At 43.0% G+C, this 23,767-nt stretch overlaps 1 protein-coding gene across 1 annotated transcript in view; it reads left to right on the top strand.

Annotated features, from left to right (window-relative positions):
* Nucleotides 1-4,967: 4,967 nt before the first annotated feature.
* The window catches only part of SIM1 (SIM bHLH transcription factor 1), a 75,027-nt gene continuing 56,227 nt past the window's right edge, over nt 4,968-23,767 (top strand). Inside the window, exons 1-8 of the mRNA XM_027856654.1 lie at nt 4,968-5,142; nt 16,886-16,968; nt 19,060-19,149; nt 19,871-19,979; nt 20,132-20,217; nt 20,870-21,069; nt 21,724-21,830; nt 23,051-23,198. Coding sequence (XP_027712455.1) covers nt 4,968-5,142; nt 16,886-16,968; nt 19,060-19,149; nt 19,871-19,979; nt 20,132-20,217; nt 20,870-21,069; nt 21,724-21,830; nt 23,051-23,198 — 998 coding nt within the window. The remainder of the gene's footprint in view (nt 5,143-16,885; nt 16,969-19,059; nt 19,150-19,870; nt 19,980-20,131; nt 20,218-20,869; nt 21,070-21,723; nt 21,831-23,050; nt 23,199-23,767) is intronic.

Raw genomic sequence — 23,767 nt, 5'->3', positions numbered from 1 at the left:
GGTTTGTTTTTTTTTTTTGTTTGGTTTTTTTTGCCTCTTTAGCCATGAGAAACTTCAAAGAGAAGACGAATAAGTGCGTGTGTCTTTCTGTGCACAACTGTCTTGCGGGCGTGTGCACGAATGTGCAGGAGTCTCTGCTTCTGGGTGTCTAAAGAGGGCGGGGCAAGAGTGTGGGTACAAAAAGGAGTCAGTTCTCTCTCTGCCTGTATTCCTTTGCTAAGGTTCAAAGATTAGAATAACAGGTGTTATTTCTCGCTGTTAGTTCGCCTTCTTTGGCAAACTCAGTTCCGAACCATTGTATGCTTGGGATTTATCGTGGTACCCTAATCTCGTGTCTGTGCATTCACTTTGTTTATTAAACAAAATAATCCACTCCATGCTTGGACAAATGAGCTTCATTGGGACTCTAGAACAGCCCTGCTTAGCCCACCATGACGTCGGCCTTTGAATTGATTCGAAGACTTACATACTAATTTTGTCCATCTTGCTACAGAAGACAAGATATTGAATTTCTATTGTGTCAAATATACCTTACACCAGGCAGCCGGGGCACTGATAAGACTTCAGACAGTCACTTACGCAGATTGGCATTACACACCAGAGAAAAGGAACGAAAGCCAAGGAATTATTTTGAAGTCTGGAGTTTGTTGTTATTTTAAAGCAACGGATCACGTGATATGTCTGCAATCTCTTTAGAAAACATTTGAGGTTAGAATACACACACTAACCTCTCACGGTTCCCATCTGGATTGGTGTTAGTGAAAAAAACTGGATACACGGTAATTGTTCTTCACGGGGCTGCTCCTTTTCACCCCGCTGCTTCGCTGAGGGAGTTACTTTGTTGATTACGGAGGGTTTCTTCCCATTTCTCTCCTTTCCTCTCCACCCCCCACTAAAATGAAATAAGGTCTGATCTCCCGTCTGATCTCCTCTCCGAAAGCTTGGGCTTTGGGGGCCAAATGTAAAACAAGTGAGTTCTTTTTCTCAAAAGAAAGAAAAGCTACCTTCTGCTGAAATTATTTTGGTCGTTTAGACTCTTCTCCAACCAAGAAGTATCTGTAAATTGCTATATCTCTATTATTCCTTCCTTCCCTTTTTTCCTTCTTTTTATCTCTTCCTTCCCTCCATTCTTTTTGTCTTTGCTGTCTTCTTTGGTGGTCAAGAATCCATTGATTAGATACCTAACTTGAATCTTTCACAAAATCTATATGTTTGATTTCTTTTTTCTTTACCCAGAATCGAAAAACAATCAACCACTTTCCTCGGCGTCGGGTGGTTGTATGTCCTGGACAGCGTTCATTCTGCTTCTGCCCAGATGTTGCCCAGATGTGTAAATACCCTTCAAGAGACGCCCCGATCATTCCAAGAGCTTTCTGCCGTAGGATGGCAACGAGGTGGCAGATGTCGATATTTCTTAGCAAACACTTTCAAAGTTTTTCAGAATATCGGTAAAATGTCAGGCATCCTTCCCTGACATATTTATTCTTCCCAAAGCAATTCCCGTTATAAACCAACGGGTATTTGGTTTTTGTAGTTGTTTTTCTCACGTTCATCTACAATGTCGTGAATGAATTGCCTTTCATACACCTTCAACAGCAATCACTTGGCCCAGCCTAAGCAAAAGGCAACAGTAAATCGAGAGGTTGTTTAAGGAATTGACACATCTGTATGGATGTCCTTAGAATGTGGTACTAATAGATTTCTAGTATCTAAACATCTTCTGTGCTATCCACTTTATTTCCTCCAATGATGGTAGTAGAAGGGAACTAGGTGTTTTAAAATATAAGCTGCCACAGCAACCGTAGCTGTGCTATACAACCTGTGGTAAATACTTGGTTTAAAAAGTTTGGAGCAAGGTTATTCATTCACAGTGCAGAGATGAACCTTTTTTTTTTTTTTTAAACAAACTACCTGAAATAAAAGGGATTTTGAAAAAATCGTCCCCCACCCCAAAGGTATTTCTTTCTTTGCATTTATGAATGAGTAACTGGTTAAATTTTTAGGGTTGTTTTTTTCCCCATTAAAACAATGCATTGTTTATTTTGGCCTGGACCATAATCCTCTACGCTCCTTCTCGCAAAGTTCATAAGGAAAGCTGACTCCCATAACTTTACAAAGTGAACAGATCTTTTAACCCTCTACCCCCACCACGAAACACACACATACACACACACACAAACCAACCGAAAACAAGAAACCTGACCCATCTGGAAGGAGGTTCCCTCATTTGGGACTAATTTTAGTAGAGACATTAAATTTTCTTCCTTTAGCGGTGAAGGCTGTTTCTTTGTACGCTTCAATGAAACGCGGGAAAACACTCAGTCGCCTACGTTCCTGGTTCTCTGGGCTGGGCCAGACCTTCTGTAACAACCTGTCAGAGCACAGCAAGGTCTTCTGAGGCGATCAGAAAAGGCACAGCTCAGGTTTCACGAGGAATAACTTCAGGTGGTGCTAGAAGGTGTATGGAGGTTGAGGGCAGAGAAGGGGTAAGCACATATACACAGACATAAAATCCGAATTTTAAAGAATAACCCTTCTACACGGTAATAATCTAGTGGCATTTAACAACGGTAGTGTCCCCCCTCCCCCACTCCAGCCCATGCACACCCACCTCCGCCCCCGTTCTCAACTGGCTTCTTTTTCCAGGCACTTCTGGCTACTTTGCGTCCTCAGCAGGGGAAGTCTGACGCTTTCAGCTTGCCGGCTTGTAGCCGCCTCTTGCTGCTACTGTTACGACTTTATGGCCCGCCCCATGCACCTTGCAACCCCGAATCTGCCACTGCTACTGAACCGCATCAGGGACTTCAAGTGCTAGGCCTGCTCTTTGGCTGAATGTTCATCCACCTCCACTCACACACTAACTGCAGGAATGCGAGGTGAGGGGTGGGAGGCCAGGGGCACTGACAACTTTCCTCACCCCACCCCCACCCTGGTTGCTATCCTAACACCCGCTCCGCCCCTTGCCCACAGAAGGCTGGACGTTGCAGACTAGGCAGGCAGGAGCACCGCCCGGGCCAGACCAGACCAAGTATCCTGGGAGCTGTAGCAGCGACTTGGAAGCTCTGGGTCCCGCCAGCAAATCCTGGGATCCCCTGTGCTTGCCTGCGCGCCCGCCCCCAGAGCTCGGCTCTCATTAGGAGCCCAGGCGGACACGCGGGTCAGAGGGCGGACGCTACCCCCAGAAAGAGGAGGGGGACTGAGAAAGGGGAGGGTAGCTTGGAGCGTATTCTCGTCACTCAGCCATCAGGCCAATGAGTACCTAAACTTGGAGGCGCTTCGGACCAATAGGAGGAAAGGGGGACCTGTGAGTGGCATTAAGGGAGGGCTGGAGAGAGGGAGACTAGGAGTGAAGTTGAGGCTAAAACCCTTTGGCTATAAAGAAGTTATTTGGGGTGTATTTTTTTGCTTTCCATTAGGCAAAATAGCAATTTCGTGACAATTACCAAAGAAGATTCTAAGGCCATTTTACCTGAACCAGAACCTATAATCTCTTATTCGTCCCCCTCTCCCACGCATCTCCCTAAAAAAAAAAATAAATAAAACCATACCCCAAACCCTAATAACTAAGATGAAAGAAGCAGAAACTCTCTGCGTATTAACAACAAAGAGGGCAAAGTTTCTCTGGTTGGATGATAGTAATGGTTGCAATTAAGAGTTGGGCTCCTTACCTACTGCAGACTTCGGGGACTGAAGGTAGGTGGAAGCAGACGACTTACCCACCCAATGCCACTGTGGGCTCCTTTGTAGACTGCGTTTATCCTGGCTAGAGAGATAAAGATAAAGACCTTATTAGTTGAGTTTTAAGATTTTCTATGACCTTCAAAATTATTGGGAGGGGGACTGCTGCTGTGGGGTCAACCTGCTATTTGTGCTGTCTTTTTGTCTTTACTTCTGAGAAAGAAGAAAACGCACTGGGTCCCATTTGACTTAAAGTTTAAATTAATTAACAATCTATGTCACTCACTGTCTTAGAAACCAGTTCCCAGCTGTCATAACAGAAAACCGGGACCAATATGGATACATTGAAAATGTGTTGGGATTTAGCCTGTGTTTGTCACTATTAGGGGAATTTCTACGTCGTCCAATTGGCACATTTAATCCAGTCGAGAGACCTGCTGTTCTGTCGTTGAGGGTGATGGTGTATCTGTCTTGGGATTGTGGGGAGGGGGCATGAGAGGCGAGAGTGGGGCAATAGAATTTATTGTTTGTTTAAAAAATAAGTTATTTGTTGTTTGATCAATTAACCATGACTGGAGAGAACTGAGAAGGTTGTTAGCGAGAGGAAGAATGTATGAGTATTGTGCTGTGTGACTCTCAGTTAAGCTAGCCGCTTTCTCCAGAACTTTAAAATCAAACACAAACAACGGAAACTCCCGGGCACCTTCTTGACCATCCCCCCCCCCCCCCCCTCCCGACCTCAGCCTGTATGCATGTGTAAGACTGTTCGGCAGCACATCTTTTATCCTTTCAATGCTGTTATCATTACAGTGGCTTGAAAGAAGTTGCATGGAATACCTGATCTACCTTCAAGAAATCAGAGCCTTCTTTGAGGCCTGGGGATTGAGAGCTGAAATTAAGAAGACTGGAATTGTTATGTCTGTTTTCTGAAGACCGATGTTTGCTGCCTGGAACAGAAGAGAAACTTGGTTCCTCGATGGTCCTATTGACAAATAGTGTCCTGAAGATACACTTGGATTTTAGAATCTGCATTGGAAAGTCACCTTTCCTATACTCTTGTTTTCTGCCTTTTGGTTTGGTTTTGGTTTGGTTTTGGTAAATATATTTATTGTCCGGTTCTGGTCTTTTATTGATATCATATATCCCTACAGTTAAAAAGACGTAAACTACTTCACTCAAGGTACTTTTTTTTTTTTGGCCAAACATGAAGTGTAGCTGAAATTTTCTCTGTTTTTTTTGGATGAATCTTCGGAGCTTAAATTCAAAGAAGAAAGGGGGAAAAAGGCACAATGAAAGAGAAGTCCAAAAATGCTGCCCGGACTAGACGGGAGAAGGAGAACAGTGAATTTTATGAACTGGCTAAATTACTGCCTTTGCCCTCAGCCATCACCTCTCAGCTGGACAAAGCATCCATAATCAGGCTCACCACCAGCTATCTAAAAATGAGAGTGGTTTTTCCAGAAGGTAAGTAACTTTGCTTAAATTTAATTTCAGAAAGAATATGAATAACATTTTATGAAATTTTATGTTCATATGCTGGTATACCATGTGTGTAAATGCACTCATGTGCATGCAGAACTAAGTAGTATGCACACATATGAATATGCCTGACATGAATGGGCATTTATTGAGATTATTTGCACAAAGACCTTTGTAAAGTCGGTGTTAGACCTTGACTCTTCATTCTTCCCTCTTCTGCTCCATTAATACTTTCACTTCACTCCAGAGATGTTTGGCTGGGAAGCAGACCAACAGTTCTTTTGTCAACACTTCAGACACTGAGCTCAACTGAAAGTGTACTACTAAAGCAAACAGGACTTTCTTTTTTATTCCTTAAGTGAGAGTTACATCCAGTAGAAAACACATGAATTGCCAGTGTGCTTACATTTAGTTGTGTATGTCCAATGATAGACACTGTACTAGGTACGTAGGTTGAATATGGGTAGGTAAAATCTACTGGGAAGTCAGCCAACTCTTTCAAGACACTGCTTCTTGCAAATACTGGAAAAGTACCATCTCCGGGTTGATTTCTTGTACTCAGCTGGATGGAACCTTACTGCTTTGGGAGTTTGTCGTTTCTTGGCATCCGAAATTTCTGAAAACTATTCCTGACTTTATGGTTTGTAACAGTGGCAGAGATGTTCTTGAAGAACTGAGCTAACTAAAAATTTTTCTAATGAAGGAACTGTATTTCTAATGCACTTTTCAGAATAAGTTAAGTCGATTGCAGTTAGTAACCCGTTTAGAAAGTAAGCTCTCGTTGGCTGACTGACCTGTGAGAGGATTGTCTGACACATCTAAGAATTGTACAAAATAATCAGTTTCAACTGATATGTAATAGCTGTGTGTAGAAGGTCAGGAGTCACCCCAAAGACAAATAAAGAAAAAAAAAATTCAGGGAAATAAAGGAGTGTGATACCTATCTAATTAACTGATGCCCTAGTTAAAGAGGTAGGTGATAAATATGGAAATAAAACCCCTGATGGCTTCTACTTCCCCCTCCTTGACAAAATAACAAAAATAGGAAGGAAGAAAGGAAAGAAGAAAAAAGAGAAAAAGAAAGAACAATAGGATTACAAAATATATGGAGTTTGCCTAGGGTAAATAGAAAATCTGAAGAAGAGGGAAATGGATGGCTCACACAGTCTGATTGTTATAAAGAGAATTAGAGCAAGAAGCCTTTCCCAGTACTCAGTAGTCCTTCCTTTCAGTGCCTGCCCTCTGAGGCTATCTCCAACTAATCCTGTAAAGATCTTGTTTGTACTAACATAGTTGTTTGTATGTTGTCTCCCCCTTTAGACTGTGAGCTCCCTGAGAGCAGGAACTTGTAAAAAAAAATTTTTTGTATCCCCAGTGCTTGGAATATAGTAGGCAATTAATAAATGCTGGTTGACTGACTAACAGAGATAGAGAATTATGTTTATTTATAATGAGCCAGTATTCCTTAGGGAGAAAGGGGTTCTGTTGTTTTGGACTTTGAGTGTTTGGGGTTGTTGGCATTTTTTAAATGGGAAACAGGAAGGAAATGTGTGAAATTTGTACTTCACTTTCCTTGACTGAAAAAAATGTAAATTGTTGTTCATTGGTTGGGGGAATCAGCCTTGGAAAAGTATGTTATCATTCCAGTGGGGCTAGAAAGGAAACCTTTGGAAATCTTCCTGAAACTAAAGACACTGTTGTAAGTCACTTGCATCTTAAATTGATTTCCTTGAACCAATGGGTTTCATCTTAGATTTAAAATCCAGCTTGTAAGCTAACTCAAGTTAGCACCTGAAAAAGGGAATTTTTTTTAAATTTAAAATTAAAATCACAACCTGAATTCCATTTTTGTGTAGGAATTACTGGAAGGAAGATGATGATGGTACTAGGTTGTCTTCTGATTTAAAAAAGAGAGCGAGAGACCTAGTTTGTCTTTTATATTGTCAGCACCCACTTTATAAAAATAAAGCTATTGCAAACTCTGATAGCCGTGATGGGCCTAAAAGGATTATTAGCAGTGATTTGTCAACTCCTGCAGTCTCAGTAGGCTACCTTTCTTCGTGATTTCTAGCAGGTCTCGTCAATTATTGGTGCCTATGTAGCGAGTTGTTTGATCAGAAGAAGCATATGGTACTGCTTGTAGGGCTGTAAGTAATCATGGGAAGAGAAGAATAGCGGATCCCCGTCCCTCCATGGCCAAACAGAATGGCTGCATGCACTAGGGAATTGTGTGGCAAAGTGCATAGGAGCCCGAGCTGCGGCCTTCCAAAACATATGCTAATTTGTGCCAGAAAGAAATTGAGGAGGAGCTTCTGCTCAGAGTTGGGTGGGGTTGGGTGGTTTTCTTTTCTTTTTCTTCTTCTTCTTCTTCTTTTTTTTTTTTTTTTTTTTGGTGGTGGTGGTGTTTTTGTTTAATTTTGCTTATTTTTTTTAAAGACAGCAATCTTCCTCACCTAATGAAATGCTAACAGCAATTCAAAAATTAACTAATTAATGCAAAACACTCTCTTGAGTCATTTCTAGATCCCAGTCAAGATTCAAGTTAACCAACCTTCCAAGTCTGTCTTGTTCAACTCCGGGGGCTATGGTTTCGGCAATCCCCTCTTCCCACAATTCCACCTCACCCTGTGCAACTCTTTTCTCCCCTTCAGCGGGCGATGGTACATTTATGGAGATAAAGGGGAGAGACAATGTGCTAACTCTGGGCACCTCATTTATTCCCCTAGTTATTGATGAGCTCATAACTCACTGGCGGCTGAGTGCCACAAAGTCCCCTGATGAGTTATGCAGGGTCATCTGAGAGAGCTGGAAATGCAGGAGGCCTCGAGGTAATCCATTCCCAGCATGTGCTGGGTGGGTTTCATTTTAATGTGGCTGGCTGGACTGAAACACACTTTTAAAAAGGGAGAAAAGTTTCAGAGTCCGGCTTTGCCAGCAGGGGGTGCTGAATCAGGATGCAGGAAAATAAAAGAGAGGGAATAGAGACAGAAAGATGGGGTTGGAAAGCTAAAGGGAAAGCTAAGTACCAAGAGTAGGGGAAATTCTTTTCAGCTTTGTGAAAGGGAGCTCTAGACTTAATTTAGAGCTGTGGGACTGCCCCAAGGACAGAAAATTTCAATGACATCGAAGGTGATTTACCTATCACTCATAGTCAACGTTAAATTACACAGCTTTGAAACTCACCCTAAGCACATGAAACAGCTTGACCATTCATAACAATTACTGTAGAAGTTGACTCCGTGTGCACATGTCACTTTTTGGAGGCAGTTTTTCATGTTTGCTTGAACGAAAAAAAAAGTGTATACACATATTCAATATTTTCCCTTAATAGCAGCAAGGAAGGCCAGAAAGTTAAATAGGAAATCCTTCCATTTCCACTAAAGCCTTTTTTTTTATAAAAGGACTCAGGACCTTTAAAAAAGAAAGTCTTTATTCTTAATATAGTTCATATAGTTGCATAGTTCACTGACTTTCTAACTTAATTTTCAAAAAAAGTAAGGAAGACAGCCAGACTGTTTTACAAGAACTCTCAGAATTTTAGGGTCGCAAGGGACTTCAACGACCAGTGCTTCCAACTCAAACCCAAACAGGCCAGTTTGACTTAAGAATTTTGAGTAGAAAGAATGGGAAAGTGAAAAGAAGAGGGAGGAAAGATGGAAGGAAAAAGGAAAAAAAGAAAACTTAAAAGAGAAAAAGGTGGAGGAGGACAATAAATGGAAGAAGGAAGGAAAAAAGGAGGGACAGAAAGGACAGAAAAAAAGAAGACAAAGGCAGAAAAATGAAAGAAAGAGGAAGACAGGTAGGAAGACGTGATGGGAGAAAAAGAAAAAGGAGGAACATAAGGCTGGCAGGAAAGAAGCAAAAAAAAAGAGGAAAGTTAGCGGGTGGTTTAGGTCCCTAGGGGAGTTTAGAATGCAGCCGCTAGAGTGGAGACTACAGGATACAAACACCAGCAGAAGAAAACTCGGAAGATTGCTGTGAAATCATTAAAACGGCCATGTCTTCCAACTGGTAACATAATCTATTCTTAAACAGCCTTGCAGAGGAAAAACTGAGACGTGTAGAAATGAATAAATCTTTAGTGTATCAAAGACAGGAATGGGGTGGGGGAGAGAGAGAGACGATAAAAGGAAGGTTACATTCTTTGTGTGTAAAGTGGGTTAACCCAACCTTAAAAGAAACATAAATGTGTGATTGGATTAAAATGCATTTTGGTTGGAAACAAAGTGGGTAACTCAGAGTAACCTTTGAGAGGAGTCAGGCACCGCTTTCAAATCTGTTCAGCAATTTGACAACATCTCTACCATTTTGGTGTCAAGATGACTTGGGGAAAATAAAAACAATTGTGGATATGAAATTAGCAACATCACAAAAAGGAGGGCACACTCTCAGAGGGCTAGAGGGATGATGATTAAACAAACCTTTGGGGGCAGGGGGTGGGTTCTATTGCGTTCACCTCAAGATTGAAATACTTAATCATGTTAGATTTTAGGGATCGAGAACTAAAAGGGAACGAGAAACCCCATTTCCCACGTGGGCCCGTGATTTAAGGCTGTTTTCCCTGCCTCTCAGGGAAATGATTGAGCATTAGGTTTCAATGTTTATTTTCTTACAGAAGTTTTTCTCATTTAAAAGCCTTTAAGCTGCAGTTTACTCTCCACGCTGCTTTTCTTTGTTTAATTCCAGTTTTGATGTGGCCTTAAAATGCGAAGTGCAGAACTAAACTCCTTGTGGAGCAGTTGCAAAGGCAGATTTATGTGCCAGAAATTGTAGATCAGATCAATAAGGGAAATCACCCCCCTCCCTTTTAGGTGTTGATCCCTTGACTCTTTTTTTTCTTTAAAAAAAAAAAAAAAACAAACGGTTTTCTAAGGCTGGCGGATGCTTTCATCAAATAGTACAAACGCCCACCTGGAATTGAGAAGGAACTAAATCTCTCTGGTCAGTTTCGTGGTAGCAGACTTGTGAAAAAGGCTGGTTGACTTCTGGCTAAGAAAGTTTTCGACTTAGTGACTCCGGTAACGACTTTGGCCATTGAGCAAAAGAGTTCAGGTCAACTCCTGGCGGGGTTTGCAGATCCTTCTGGCCTTATACTGGCTCATTTCTGTGCTGCTTGAGACTCTGGGTATATAATTCCTAGACTCTCTCTTCTCACACCAGAAAGCTCGCGTTTTAGTTGTCCTTGTAATTATTCGAATTGTGAAAATTATTCTTTCAGGCTTCTCTTGCATGAGAAGCCTTATTTGGAAGGAAGGCCTCACTGGATCCAATGTCTACATCTTACTAAGATATCAACTCTGAATTCAGAGAAAACTGCCACATCTTGGTACCCAGGTGACAGTGATTCTCTTCTCACACCCCATTAGATGCTTATTGTGTCTTGTTTTGTGTCGTCCCTTACAACCCGTTCCCCCAACATAAAATGGACCCTTGATCAGTAGATTGATTCCATACTTTCACCAACATTTGCATCTGTGTTCGGTGAATAGGTTGGGGTTCTCCTGAACGGGAGAAAAGGTGGTCAGGTCTTAGGAGAGAGACAGGGCCAACCTTTCTCCATCCATTTCCACCTCCTCCCTTCACCTTTTCCCTTACCTGCCTTGAGTTCCCAAGTTGCTGGGAAAGATCTCCACCAGTAGCAGCTAGGCCTGCCTAGGAGAGCAATACGAAAGGTGCAGTTTACGAGCTGCCTGGGAACTAACCGAGTGTAAGGGGAGTGGGGTGAAAGGCAAAGAGCTGGTCCCCGACAGTCATTAAGGTTTATGAGGCGGCTTCACCTGGTTCCCCAAGGACTTGCCTCTGGCTGCTAGGGCTTACAAGCCTTCACCTACTCGGGAGCCCCGAGAGATTCCGCCAGCTCTCACCTTCTACCTAGCCCTCTGCCTCCGCCTGGATTGGACCGAGATCTGCAACCACGGCAGCTACCGGGCCCCAGGCATCGGCCTCCTCTGAGAAAATTGCAACCAGAGCTTAACAGGGCAATAGAGGTTATTATTCACTCCGCACCCCCTAAACCCCTACACCTGGGGGAGGGGGAAAGAGGAAGGAGGAGGAGAGGCCAAGAAGGGGACAAAATGTTCTAGCTAATGGCCTCCTGGAGAATCTACAAAGCTTAAAAGTTACCGAGTTAAAGTTGACTTCCTTCCTCTCTTCTCTCTTTTACCTCCGCCTCTAGTAATAATGGAAATGATCGCTGGGCCGAGAAGTCATCTGCTTGGGCATGAAAGGATGCAGGACCAACTAAAACTTTTCCTGCTTCCTTTACTTTCCCCTCCCCAGTTAGAAAGGCTACTTTTAATGCCGTCGCTTCTGATTAACTTCTTGAACTTGTCAGAGTGCGGAGGGGTTGGGGGTGGAGGGGGACCCTATCTGCGAGGTAGCTGGGGTTGAGCTGAGCGAACGCCGTTTAGACTCCTGGGCCACCGAGAGATACCACTTTACACCCCTGCATCCCTGAACCGCTACCGGCCTCCACCACTCCCCACTACCCAGTGGCAGGATCACCTGAATTGGGTCCCCACTTTGGGCTCAGGGCTAGAAGATTGCACCCAAGTGCAGAAATGGGAGCTAGAGTGGGGGCCACGAGTCTACGGAAAGCTTTGCCCTCTAGAAAGAAAAACTCTTTTGACACGCTCAACTGAGGCTGAGAGAAACCTTCGAAAAAAAATATTTGTTTCTCTTCCATATTTTAAGCATGTCTTCCATCTCAGTCCTCTGCCTGAGATCCCATCTAGCTCTTTTCATCTTTTACTGGGATGAGGTGTTCATGCGCTGTCTGATTTGGCAACCAGAATCACAGACTGTGATCAGGCCCACCTTCTTCTTGAAAGGCCTGAGACTTAAGAAAAACGTGGCTCAAATTTGCAGAAAAAGCGGGAACCCAGATAACCCTCTTTCTCTCGAGACAATAACCCATTTAGACAGAGACATATACAGCCGTCTCCAAAAACATAGTCCCCTCTCCTAGATTCCTCCTTAAGAGCCAGGGTAGGAAGGTAGGATAGTACCAGGCAAAGATGCTAACCCCTAGACTACGGGTTACAGATGTCTTAGGGTCCAAGTTGGTAACTAAACCTGGTCAGAGTTTCTTCTTAACTCTGCATACCTAATGGGATTTCCCTTCCCTTGTCCCCTACCTCTAGTTCCTTTACCCTGCTAGAGACAAGGGTCCCAGTGAGCTGGTGGGCTGAGCTCTAGCATGACAGGCCTCAAACCTTCCCCATATCTCTGCTGGACTGAAGAAAGTACAGGAGGTAGGTTGGATATGGACTATATACATTGGAATTCCAGTTAGGATAGTTGGCATCTGGGTGTCTGTGTGCAGCATTTTGAGATGTTATTTCTTTTTCCTGCCCCCCCTTTTCTTTTTCCTTTTGGTGCTCACACTCACTCTGTCTTCCTGAGAAAAATCTATGACTGAAGATTACATTTGTCCTGAGGTGGAAAGTGGATAGGCATCTTTGCCATTAATCATTGGGTCATGTTCAGGTCATGACAAGAGATGAGTGCTGTGACCCCCTCTCCCCACCCCCTATTACACATGACTGCTGAAAGGAGTATGGAGAGCAATGGAGAAAGCTGAAGCAGCCCTTGCAAAATACTCAAATGAATTTGTGATATAATTGGAATATTCCCTCTAACTATGCAGATAGCAATCTATCTACCTACTTTTGCTTATTACTTATTGCAAAGGAAGAATACACACACATGTTACTCTTCTGGGGGAGGGTTAAAAAAATAATAATACCAAGTGCTTTCTTCCTCCTCGTCTTCCTGTTTGAGTGGAGGAAGCTATGATGCTGGGGCCATAATCTATATTTTGTCAAGGATATGAAATTCATTCTGAAAGAAAAGCTCCGATCAATTTATTTTTGCTGCTTGCAATAACACAGCTGGATGATGCTTTGAGCCCATGCTAGACTGGGGCTCATCATTCATTCGCCAAGAACTGGCCTAAATGGTGCCTATGGGATTAGGTCAATTTTAGTGGATCTACTTCGCCTCATTTGGTTACTAATTGGTTTCTTGTTTTATAAATCGAAATCTCATTTTCAGGAAATTACAAAACCCGTGCAGTCAGTCCATTGAGGTAATCCTTGGGTCAGGGGGTATTTAAATGGAAATGACTCTACAATGCATCAAGTATACAGCAACAGGGAAACTTCTAGGTTTTCTAATGAAATGTGAGCTAGTCCTTTAGATCCATAATAGATACATCCCCCTCTAATGCTACTTATGTAAATATGATAAACCAGAGTTTAAGGGGAATGGGGAAGGGGTAGAAAAGCAAAATTTATCTGCTAAGGTTAATGTGACATATCTTGGAAATCTTCCAAAATAGATTATGTTGTCCTTTGTCTTCGACCACTTTAGCTGGAGAAAATCCTTTTGCCTAAAAAAACGATTTAGTTATCCTCTCCCTTCCAGAGCTACTTATTCTCTTTGCAAACCCTTTATTCCTTTGGCCTCTCCAAATTACAAGGGAATCTTTAGATCTGGTTTCCACTGTAATCCTGCAGCAAAGGGAGCTGCTTTCCTTCTTGTTTTAAACAGACAATCAACGGATTTGCAGAATTTTCTGCGGTAGGTCAAGTGCAAAAAATCACAGCTTACCCCTCTGACTAAAAGGAATTGGACAGAGAAACGAATCCAGGGACCAACTGACTATATGGTAAAGGAAAATATTAGGAGAGGAGTCTCCAATAGGGACTTAGAAGGCAGAAGGGCTTTTGCTTTGTTTTGTGTACTCCCTGGTCCCCATTTTTTCTGGGGCTGTGAAGATGAGAAGGCTCTAGACCTTGCAATTATGGAGGTACACCATGAAGCACAAAGAATTAGGGTTAGGAAAAGTCATGCCAAGTAAAAAAGAGGACACATTACATTATAAAACATTAACTCAATCTCAAGGCAAAGATTTTTTTTTTGCCAGAAACATAAAGTGGAGTGCAGTACTCCATGGAAAAAAAAAGTTCATTAAAAAGAAAGAAAGAAAGAAAAGAAAAGGAGGCCTGTATTAACCTGTAATGGAGATGAGCTATTTATTAACTTGCGATGGAAGTTTTACTTTCCCTCGTAGGAGCATACTAATTAGACCCGTAAACTTGGATTAATAATCAGCCCAGAGCCTAAACCAGGAGTACTGAACCAGTATTCAATATGTAGCCTAACTGAATTTATATCTTTCCCAGTTGTTCAGGTAGGGAAACCTTCTTGGGCTTGTTTTCCATCCATCTCTTGTGAACCTTTTTAGTTTTTAAAAAGAACAGATAATGGTCCACACATACTGGTTCTAGACTCTTTTACGAAAGACTATTCATCCTCCAGAGTTGTGATGACCCTCTGCTCTGGTATCCCGGTTTGCGCATTCCTCACCGCGTTTTAGCCTGAGGTTTCAGTACCTGCTTTAACAAAAGAGATCAGATGGCGTGCCAATACGGGTGATTTTGTTGCTCAACGTGCAGGTACCTGGGTGATCTGGATCACTGTCAGTGAAGTCAGGCAAACACACAGCGAAGGCAGACAACCCTCTCCCGCAGTCCCACAGTTAACACACTTTCCACTCCGCCTCCCCGCCCTCCGCACCCCACTTTCTGGTAGTAAAAGAAAGGGAAAGGAAGGAAAAGGAGAGTTCAGAAGATGGGAAGAGAGGAAAAAAGAAGAGAGATGATAGGGAAGTTGAGAGAGAAGAAGAGAGAAATGGAGTAAGGAGAGAGAGAGAGACAGTCAAACTGAATCTCTCTGTGTGTGTAGAACCACAAATAAAAGTGTTTTGTGCATAAAAGCACAGGAGAAAAATTGTAAAGAAGAAAGAGGGGCCATAGCTGAGGCAGGAAAACAGAAAGCGAGGGAGGAAGGTTGGAGAAGGGATGGGATGGGAGAGATTTAGCTAGACCAGAAGGATGGAGTAGATTCAAGAAGGGTTACAGAAGAGGGAGGAAGGGAGTGAGAGGAGGGAGGTAGGCTGGGAGCATTAATGTTTGCATAGCTGTGGGGAAATCGTTAGGTTTATTTAGATGTGCAAACACTTAGGTAAATCGGGCCCAGGATGAAAGAGAACTAAGCTTACTGCGTTGCCCAGATTTTGATCACTTGTTTATTTGTCTCTAGTTCAGAGGATAAGCGGGAAGTAGCACCTGGCCGGTACTTTTTAAACAGTCAGATTCCATGCTGTAATTTGTAGTACCTAGCCCCTGGTAAGACATCATAATGCGCGTGTTTGTCATTGTGTACTTCATGGTGATTTGCACTGTACTGCAATCAATCACCTTTTTTTGTCACGTTAAGCCCTGTTTAATGGGGTAAGCATAAAAGGTTTTAACTGCCCAGTTTAAATTATTTCAGCAGCAACATTGTTAAAAGATATTACCCATAAATAGCTTAACTCCGTCTCGGCCAATTCCCCTCGGCTTTCCTCTTCCTTATCTCTTTGCAAATAAGAAAATAACAGACAATCCTGGGTATATATTATATATACATGTAATGTGATAATGTATATAACAGATATACATACATCATATACGTATATATGTTACATATGTATATACACGTATATCTGTGTATATTGAGGAGCAAAGCGATTTATCATTCCGACATAAGCGGAGAATTTGGATGCAAAGTTTGAGAAGTCTAAGCAATAAGGAAATGGAATGCCCGCATTTCTAATATTTGATATTTAGAAGTCTGGGAAGTGGAATGGCTCTGCAGTCTATCTGATATAACCGGTGTTAATATTAAGGCATTATCTAGAGCCTCTTAGTGCCCCCAGGAAACTAACTTCAGAAAAGTGCATGAGACGGGATGTGAATGGGGGAAAAGGGATGAGGGTGGGGGTGGGGAATGGTTGACTGAATCTTGCAAAATCTGAGACTGGTGACACAGAGCCTAAGAGCTGCCACAAAGCTGAAAGCAAACTGATTTTTAATAAGAGGGATTAATTTCGGAGGTTTAAGGGGAGGAGAATGACAGGAGAGTCATTATAGCCAATCAGAAAATCCTATCGGAGGCTAAAATGACGAAGACCTCCTAGATTACTCTATGTGGATGCACAAGTTCCTCTTGTGCTATTAGTTTCCTTCTCTTCTTGTTAATGATGAGGATGAAAAATGTGAATGAGGAATAAAGTGTTTTTTTCTTGCAGACACACAAATGAAGTACGCAAAAAGCATCGATAGCACACAGTATCAGGGGAATCGCTAAGTAGTCATAAACAGATGCAACCCCAAACGGACCATTTCCTTCACCCTCTCTTACGGTCGCACACTGTTTTCAGGGAGGGAGATGCTGAAGCTGGGCACAAAGTAGTTTGTGTTACATCTTGCTGTGGCTCGGTACTCTAGGAGAAACCCGGCACTTTCTTCGGTGAAGGAAACAAGTTAGGTGAGATAGGGTAGTGTGAAAGGTCTGATTATCCGCATCCTTGGACTCTGGCAACCCGACTGGAGTTCACTTAGCCCTTGGAATTGAAAGTAACGCCAGTTCCACAATCCATCGCTATTGTCTTTCTAGTGTTGCTGGGGAATGCTTATTATCACCAGCCATACCAACGTATGGCAGTCATTGTGTTTGTAGCACTAACAGTGCTACTAATAACCGTGGGCACAGTAATTAACGGTCCCGAGGTTGCTGACGCTGCTCCCCTAACAACGGGCAACTCTTCCCACGTGGAGGACCCGGGATCTTGTCAATTTCATTTCTACTGAAGAGTTTTCTCTGTGTCTTCCGTACTCAGGGCTCGGAGAAGCGTGGGGCCATTCGACCCGTACCAGTCCCTTGGATAACGTCGGTCGGGAGCTGGGGTCCCATCTCTTACAGGTAACTGGCCTTGAAATCAAAGCCCCTTTCCCGAAAAGGTTATTAACGACAGTGGATTCTATTTGAAGCTTGCTGTATTCCTGTTTATTTGTTTAAAAACAAAACAAAAACCGTTCACAGACTGAAGCAAAAAGGAGCCCAAGTCTGGATTTCTTTCTTTTGAAGCGCCATCAGCCACTCTTGTTGTCTGTGTAGCTTTACTTTAAAAAAAAAAAAAAACAAAAAACAAAAAACCCAACAACAAACATTTCTCTGGGTCTTCCTTTTGCATTTTTGTTAAGGTCGCGGTTCAAAGAATACACGTAGTGTTTTTTTAGGGATGAGGGGGCAGGATAGCAGGAGCAGGGTTTTGTTGGCTTCCAATTCCACTAGAAAGTTAAGCTCTTAGAGGACAGAGACTTTTTGTAGTTTTTTGTGTTTTTTGTTTTGTTTTGTTTTGGTTTTTTGGTCATGATATCCCCAGTAAATAGCCTTGGAAATAGTAGGTGCTTAAAAATGTTTGTAGAATTGAATTAAATAAAATTTTCTTATCTCTATAGCACCTTACCCACGCACACGTCTGTGATCTGTGGACAGGAAGTTGATAGGACTTCTCAGTGGTACGTCCCTGAGCGGAGGTGTACTGACTTATTTTCTTAGATCTCTTTCTATGGAGACAGATATAGACGGAGGGAGAGAGACACAGAGACCACCGAGCTCGGTGGGGCCGGACAGATTTCGGTAGGCCTTTGAAAGGTACAGCAAAGCTGAATAAACGTAGTTCACGGAAACAGAGCTCTTTCTGCCTGCACGTGTTGGAAGCAATGCCAGCCATAGAATCTTGTATATAGTACTTTTTTTAAAGCCAAGAAATAGGTAAATGCAATCGCCCGTTAACGATTTTTTAAATCTACAACATTTTGGATACATTTGCATTCGGAATCAAATTTTCATCCGCTGTCACAGACCCCTTCAACTCTCCTTCTGTAGGACATTATGCCCCTCCTCCACTAGACCCCATCTCCTGTATCTAGCATTGTAGAGACACGCACATGCGCAGGTGCACACCATACTGTGTTCAGGTAATGTGTATGACCAGTGTGTAGGTCCTATTATAGCATTGTTTGCAGTGCAGACCGTTTTAAATTGCCCGTTGCCCACTTAAGTCTCAGAGCAAATATTTAAAATAGTAAAACTCTCGTTGGCATTTTTAGGCTTGACACTTCTCCCCTGCTCCTTCATCCCTTTAATTGTCATTCAAGTCCACCATGAGCTTCTTGAGTGGGAGCCTTGAAAAGAAGTTTGCAGCTTGGAAACTGAGAGCTGATTTCTCTTGTTCTGGGCCAGACACCTTAACTTTCCTTGGAAATGATTTTGTCAACTTTAAGAAACCATATTTATTTGTGGTTATATAATCAGGACACAATAAAAGATAAGAGCACCTGGTAATATACATATGTACAGATACATGTGTGTATATATATATGCATCCATCTATCTATCTGTCTGTGTCTATCTATCTATCTATCTATCTATCTGTCCATCTATCTATCTATCTATCTATGGTTTGTTTGGGGAGAATAGGATGGATCCAGGGTGTAAGAGGCAATAAGGGCAACTGCTATTACATGTGTGTGTACCAGCACTTCTTATCTCCTCTTAAACCCTGAAGCCAGCTCTTTCATTCTGACCAAACAAACCTTTTTCCGTTTCCTGGAATACAACTTAATCCAGTTCATTCATTCCTGCTCTGTGGTCTTCACAGTGACTCCACTTGCATGTTTCTCTTGTGCGTTTTTCAGGCCTTTTGGCTTTGTTCTCATTAGACCTTAGAGTGCAAGGATCCCCACTTAAACTTATTTCTCCAGAATGCTCTGCATTAGGGAAGAGCTTAATAAATGTTGAATGACTTTGGTCACCTCCTCTCTCCAGTGCCATGATTCCTATTGACCAGTCAACTTCTCTTGGCTTCTTCCCTCTACATTTCCTTCTATCTGCTGGGCCTCCTTTCCCCCTCTCCACAGAGTGCTCTGACTCTCTGAACACTTCCCCCAGTCCAGTTCTTAGCTCTACCTCTAGGATCTCTTACATACTTTCTGTCTACTTTCCTAGACCTTGGATGGTTTCATCTTTGTGGTGGCTCCGGATGGGAAGATCATGTACATTTCGGAGACTGCATCTGTCCACTTGGGTCTTTCTCAGGTAGGTGGGGTAGGTCCACAGACTCCCTAGTTCTTGATCCTTTCTCCTCCCGTGGTGATGTTGAGAGCATGAAAATAGTTTAGGCTTTCATTCTTTTTAAGCCACTCCTCTGTAAGGTTTTACTTTACCTGGAAACTGGAAGTGTCCTATGGGCAGGGTGGAACTGTGTCTTTCAATGAGGCACATATATTTACATGATTCCTTGGTTCTAAATTAATTATGAGATCAGTATTCAACATGGTGTAGTGGAAAGTGTATTTAAAATCAGGGAATCTGGGCTTGAATTCTGGCTTTTCTATTTATTACTCCTATGACTTTGGGCAAATAATTTACCAAAGATAAATTTTTTTTCAGAACCTACTATGTGAGGGGCACTGGGGATACAAAGATTAAAAAAAGTCAACCTTTCAGGGCCTCAGTTTCCTCATCTGTATAAGGAAGGGGTTTGGATTAGATGAATTTAAAGGACTTTTCAAACTCTAGGTCCCATTACTCCTTTCCATATCTTTCCTTTCCAGACTAAATGAATATTATTCTCATAGTCCAGTTAGGGTTGGGGCTAGAGGGAAACTTTAATGAGTTGTATAAGATGAAAGACTGCCCTTTCAAGAGTTCAGAAGCAAAGACCTCCAAAAGCATTCTATCCCCTTGCAGCCCAAACTTTTTTTTAAACTTTTCCCTAAATCAATGCAGGTAACTCTGAAATTCTTATCTATAACAGGTAGAACTGACCGGGAACAGCATTTATGAATATATCCACCCAGCAGACCACGATGAGATGACTGCAGTGCTCACAGCCCACCAACCCTACCACTCCCATTTTGTACAGGGTAAAGAACACCCCAAAAGTCTTCCACTGTGTTTCTCTCTGTCCCCTTGCCTCTCTTCTTTTTGAATGAACCTTATCAACTCTTCAAAAAATATACCTAATTTCCCTCTACTTGCCCTTTCTCACTCAAATCTCTTCCTTTTTCTCTTCCAGAGTATGAGATAGAGCGCTCCTTTTTCCTGAGGATGAAGTGTGTCTTAGCCAAGAGGAACGCTGGTCTCACTTGTGGGGGTTATAAGGTGTGTGTCTGGGGCAATCTGAATCCCCAGTAGCTGTAGCTGCCAGGGATGGCTGCTCATATCATATTACAGTGGTGGGATATCCTGGACATTGAGATTTCCAAGGACAGTTATGTATGTGTACAATATAGGCAGAGGACATGTAGGCTTAAAGATGATTTTTTTAAAAGCAAGAATGCATGTTCTTTGCACACTTGAAGCATTACTTTATTCTCCCTGGTAAAAGGGCACACTTGGAGAGTAAATATGTAAGTATTTGAGGGAGAAGAGGAAGGGAAGATGGTTTAGGGAACCCCCGATGTGGAAGCTCCCTCCACCAATGGAACTAAACTGGCTTGAGGCACAAAGGGGCTGAATGATTTGCTCAACATTGCTACAAAATTACTACTAAACACACTTGTTTTGTTTAGAGAAACACACACTTTAAAGATTTGTTCATTATCTAGGGATTTAGATTTTAAACCTCATCTGAACTTTTTGCTAAGTTTCTTGGTTTGTAGTGCAGAAGTAAACATTTCAACCAGACAACTGAACCAGCTCCTCTAGGGTCCCTGATGACCCCTTTCCCCCCTGGAGTGCCTAAGCTGGGACCCTGACTTAGGCAGGAAGGGTGGAGATGGCAGAATGTCTAATTTTCTCTCTTCCTTTGCAGGTCATTCACTGTAGTGGTTACCTAAAGATCCGCCAGTATAGCCTGGACATGTCCCCTTTTGATGGCTGCTACCAGAATGTGGGCTTGGTAGCTGTGGGTCATTCACTGCCCCCCAGTGCTGTGACAGAGATCAAACTACACAGCAATATGTTCATGTTTCGTGCCAGCCTGGACATGAAGCTCATATTTTTGGATTCCAGGTAGGGCTGGGCTGAGCTCATGCTGAAGCTGAAGCTGAAGCTGCATCTTGCAGCCTGTCCCGATGCCTTAATAAGAATGTGTGTGTGTGTGTGTGTGTGTGTGTGTGTGTATGTGTGTGTGTGTGTCCGCTCCCGTGTGTTGGGGAACCCTGCTGCCAGGAAGTCAGAGACTTGGGTTCTGGTCCTGACTCTGTCACAGCTTTGTTGCACAGGTGTTAAATGGTAGGACCTTGGTTACATATCCTAATTGTTTTGGGCTGGTGTCCTCAACTATGAAACAAACAGATTGGATCTGCTAGCTCTACTAAGGTCCCTTTCTGCTCTAACAGTTTGAGATTCCATTCTGTGAGTCTAATGCTTTGCATTTACAGGGACTGACAGTTTTCAAAGTACTTTACATCTGCTATCTCATTTGATCATTATATAGGTCTGCAGGGTAGGGTAGGAAGGTTAAACAAAAATCATCTTCATGTTACCAAGTAGGAAACTGAGGCTCAGATGTGAACGGACTTGCTTATTGTCACCCGTCAGTAGCGGAAAGGCCATGGCAGAGACTAACACTCAAGTCTTCTTCCTCTCACCTGGCTAAAGAGTGCCGCCTACTCCTTCCGTGCCATTTCCCAACTACTGAATTCCCCTTTTTGTGCTCCTCAGGGTGGCTGAACTAACCGGCTATGAGCCACAGGACCTGATTGAGAAGACCCTTTATCATCATGTCCACGGTTGTGACACCTTCCATTTGCGCTGCGCGCATCACCTGCGTAAGCATTTTCTCAGCATCCTTTAACATTGCCTCCCTCCACCCCCTCCTCCCCACGTAAGCGCCTCCAACTGTACGGTCCCCTTTGGTAACAATTCCGCCGCCTGCTCAGGAGATAATCAGGAATCAGGAATATGGGACTTCAGTGCTCTAGGCCCCCGAGGCACGGTTTTGGCTGGAGGAAAATGAATCTTTATTGCAAGTATGGAATAGAAACAGATGATCAAGGCCGAACGAGCCTGAGGAGCGTACTTTCCCTCCTTTGGTGCCCAAAATAAAGCCAGCGTAACTCCTCCTAGCACAGGCTTGGCCATCCCGGGTTTTTCCCGGTCAACTGAGAAGCCCTTTTATTTAACAACAACAACAGCAAGCAATAAACAATCCCAAAAGTCAAGTTATAAATAGAAGTCAAGCTCTTGTGCACAGTGCGGAGGTTCCAGACTCCTTCCGCGATTTATTTACTTTTGCTGAAAAATCCCCAACAAAAGGAAGCCTACAACCGTTGGCTATGGAAACATTTTTTGGATCCTTTGTTATAAATACATAGTTCAGCTCAACCGGTGACTTCAAGTCTACGATAATGGGCACTTTTTAGAGCCTCATCTCCGAGCCTACGAAGGGAGTAGGAGATGGACAAATAGGAGTCAGATTTTAGCTTGCAGGAAGAGGTCTACTACCAAGCCCCTTCGGTAGTTGAAAGCATGGATTGGGGAGGGGGAATCTTATGGTTAATGTCAAATATTCCACTTTCCTCCTACTGCAAACATAGAAGCAGTTGACCAAGTAAATAATAGCTTTAGCTCCTCTCAAAAAGGGAAAACGTGTCAATAGGATCTAATGAATTCGATACAAATTAACATTGCATAATCCTTTGGTTTTGGAAATTTCCTATCCTCTTCGTTTCGATGGTTATTAGTATACTGTTCAGGATTCTTCCTAAATCGCCAGCCCCCAGTTCCTCTCTGATTATTTCAGTTACTATTTTTCGAGTCTGACCAACATCCCCTTGTCTTCTGCATCTTTCTTCCTTCTGTAAGGAGAGGGTTTGGTGGCATCATTCAGCTTGTATCTGCAGCTGTTGCTGCTGTTGCGGGGCATCGGGGTTGAGGGACGAGATTAGGGTTAGTCTGGAAACTGGTAAGTTTGCAGACTAGTCCTGGGGTGTTGGTACAGGATTTTCTCCGTTTCCCACACTGCTTTTTCCCCCCTCTCTCACCTCAGTGCTGGTGAAAGGGCAGGTGACCACAAAATACTACCGGTTCCTGGCAAAGCACGGGGGCTGGGTGTGGGTACAGAGCTACGCCACCATCGTGCACAACAGCCGCTCCTCAAGGCCCCATTGCATCGTCAGCGTCAACTATGTCCTCACGTAAGTTCAATGATAAATGCCCCGCTGGCATGGGAGGCTGCTTAGAGGGGAGGATGCCCGATGACCCTTTGGAATGCCCTTTCTGCTCCAACCACACTTAGAATAATAACAATAGCAGACAGCTAACCTCTAGCGGTTTATTTGTTTTAACATATGGTCTCCCCTTCCCCCACCCCTTCCTGTACCATCTTATACACTCCTTTTTTACAACTGGGGTGCTTAAATTAGAAAGAGAAAAGATGGAAAGAAGGCGCTGAAAAAGGCAGGCTCTAGGCACTCTATCCAACTTGAACCTTTGGTGTAGGCTGGTTTTGGGAGGAAACAGCTCCACCCACTACTTTTCATCTTTCTGAAAAAGCTCCCTTTATTTTTATTTCCCAGAGGAAGATTTAGAGGTTTTCCATCCTCAGTACATATTTTGTTTTCTATTTATTTTAAGCCTACCCAGCATTAAATAAGACTTAATGGGGGAGAGGGAGGAAGGGAGGGAGAGAGAGAGAAAGAGAGAGAGAGAGAGAGAGAGAGAGAGAGAGAGAGAGAGAGAGAGAGAGAGAGAGAGAGAGAGAGAG

Source organism: Vombatus ursinus, unplaced genomic scaffold, assembly GCF_900497805.2.
Source record: "Vombatus ursinus unplaced genomic scaffold, bare-nosed wombat genome assembly UNPS02000582.1, whole genome shotgun sequence".
NCBI classification, from domain to species: Eukaryota; Metazoa; Chordata; class Mammalia; order Diprotodontia; family Vombatidae; genus Vombatus; species Vombatus ursinus.
Note: the sequence above shows the minus strand (reverse complement) of the source record. Positions and strands in the feature narration are given on the sequence as shown.